Source organism: Dreissena polymorpha, chromosome 7 (assembly GCF_020536995.1).
Source record: "Dreissena polymorpha isolate Duluth1 chromosome 7, UMN_Dpol_1.0, whole genome shotgun sequence".
Classification (NCBI taxonomy): domain Eukaryota; kingdom Metazoa; phylum Mollusca; class Bivalvia; order Myida; family Dreissenidae; genus Dreissena; species Dreissena polymorpha.
Genome location: NC_068361.1, coordinates 30,102,220 through 30,104,765, shown reverse-complemented (window position 1 = coordinate 30,104,765; position 2,546 = coordinate 30,102,220). Strand labels below are relative to the sequence as shown.

The window sequence follows — 2,546 nt, the reverse complement described above, 5'->3', positions numbered from 1 at the left end:
AACGTTCGATGATTGTTTTATGAAACCTGCCTGACCAACATATTATATCAAATGTAGAGCACATCTAATAGGACAGTTCTGCATGAATGTTATCTTAACCTGTCGTGAGTGCTAATTGCAGTCCTGACGAAGCAGATTCACATTTTATTCCAGTTAAATAAAATTATGTTGTTATTGTTTTTGGTATTGTACTTTATTATATAATCTTAAATCTCTGAGTGTTAAATAGAAGACAAGTGGACGTGTCCTTCTTAAAATGTCTCTTGAATTTTAGTGTCCCTACATTCATGATTAATACAAGCAGCTGAAATAAAGGGGAACTCATATTTACTAGTTTATATGTCGATTGCTCATGCATATAGTTTTTTGTAAGCTTAAAACCTCTGTGAAAATAATAACATACATATGTATATAAGTAATTGATTTAATAAAGTTTAAGCATTTTCGGTACATGAACTTTTAATCATATGCATCAATTAATTTACATGGTAACATGCATTTGCATTATGATAACATAAATACTGTAAATGCAATAAAGTAATTGAGTAGCGCTTTCAACACTCATTTTATTAATGCATTTAACTGCACAAATATCGTCTTATATATCTGCATTTTTCAATGATAACCTCAGGGGGAACATACGTTGACAAATCATCAAATTCAAGAGCGTCGTTGTCATTTTGCCACATAATGTATTTCAAAAATCTCCATTTTGAGAATGTTCGGAAGTGCTTATAAATTTCTTGTGAATGGTAATTAGGGAACAACTCAAACAGGACTGCGTGGTCTGGTACAAACAATACGTGCGTAAGCCCGGCCCCATGCATGCCAATCAGGATATCAGTGTTTGCCATTACGGATAGTTGTTCGCGCATGCTCATCTCTTCTAGAACTAAAGTTGTCACGGTAGATAGCGGAATTGCAACTTTTACTGAAGAAAAAATTTCCAACTCGTTACGAAATTTACGCTGTACTAAACCCTTCATTTTAGTTATTCTCTCTGGATGTGTAATATAGTCTCTTCGATATATGATTGAAACTTGCACATTCTTGCAGTCAATATGATACCTCTTTTTTATACCGTAGGCATCCAATACAAAGGTCTGAAATTCTTCAATGTACGGAAGTTCTGGCAAGTCATGGTTATTTGCAGGACTGATGTAGCCTATCATATTCCACACAATTCGTCGGTGCACTATGCCTTTGTCAGTAGCATTATGACTATATACATTTCCAAACAGAGTACGCCAAACAGACTCTAAGGAATTGTACGGCCTATCATCAATAAACATAATATCTACATTAGAAGTGTTCAATTTTAGAATCTGTGAAACAATAAACACATTCATCCATTCGCATAAAGTGTGGTAGAGATTATGAGCTTCGATGCGTTGTATGACATACACTGAATCGGTAGCATGTTTCGCTTGGTTGCTTTCCGCTATACTGGGTTGATAAGCATGTAGATGTTGAATCCATGTTTGTAACGGGGAAGGCCGACCCCACTGGTATATAAACCTGTACCATGGTAGTGGACCGCTACACGGCACAGCAAAATGGTCCCCGTGTACATGTTTTGCGTTATGAAGAACGACAAAGTCCTGAGCATAAACCTCTATGTTGCCATCGCAACCTCGCATGCTTACCCGCCGCTTGTGAATGACACTAAGAGGAGGGGCGTGGTGTCGAAACCGAAAGTACAAGAATGTCGCTAGTACGACAGCAATAATGATGAAGCAAGCGACTGATGCCTGACATCTAGTAGATCTGCCGCCACAAATACTGGAGCGACTACGCATTCTGATAGATCTGAAATTACAATATTAGTGAATAAGTGCAAAGTACATCCGAGTTTGAGGTAGAAATTAGCGATGATTATAAAAGCTTGTAATCGAATAAATAACAATGCAGTCTTAGTGAATGAAAATTAGACGTCATAATAAGTGTTGGAATTACTACGGCGGTGGTATTGGTGGTTACCGTTGCTAAGCAATAGTAATAGAAGCAGCAGTACCTTCTGTAGAAGAAGTGGTAATAGTAGTGTTAAAAGCACTTATAAAATGAACCGTATTATCATGTTGTCGTCGTAATAGTAGTTGTGGTAGTAGTCGTTGTAGTAATCGCAGTAGTCGTAGTAGTCGTAGTAGACGTATTGGTCGATTTTGTCTCAGTAGTCACAAACGTAACAGTAGTCGTAGTAGTCTTTGTAATCGTAGTAGTCGTAGAAGTCATATATGTCGGAAAAGTAGTCGAATTCGTAGTAGTCATAGTAATGGAAGTAATTGTAAAATTCGTTGTAGTCTAAGATGTCGTATTATCTAAAGTTGTCGTTGAAGTCGTAGTAGTCGTTGTATTCCTATATTCGTACTATTCGTAAAAGTAGTATTATTCGTAGTATTTGTTGTATGCGTAGAAGTCTTGGTAAGTCGTAGAAGTCGTAGTAGTCATAGTAGTCGTAGTTTTCGCAGAAGTCGTTGAAATCGAATTATCCGTTGTGGACGTGAAAGTCTTAGTAGTCGTTTTAGTCGTAGTGTTCGTAATGGTCT

The 2,546-nt window shown here is 37.0% G+C and overlaps 1 protein-coding gene across 1 annotated transcript; it reads right to left on the bottom strand.

The window, feature by feature from the left end:
- Positions 1-475: 475 nt before the first annotated feature.
- LOC127839584 (uncharacterized) lies at positions 476-1,799 on the bottom strand. Its single transcript, XM_052367973.1, has one exon. It carries the CDS (start codon positions 1,797-1,799, stop codon positions 579-581), a length of 1,221 nt encoding a protein of 406 aa, XP_052223933.1. The 3' UTR covers positions 476-578.
- Between the last annotated feature and the right edge of the window lie 747 nt (positions 1,800-2,546).

Bases quoted from the DNA above. Each gene is read 5' to 3' on its own strand.
- LOC127839584 (XM_052367973.1), bottom strand. From the start codon at position 1,799: ATGCGTAGTCGCTCCAGTATTTGTGGCGGCAGATCTACTAGATGTCAG.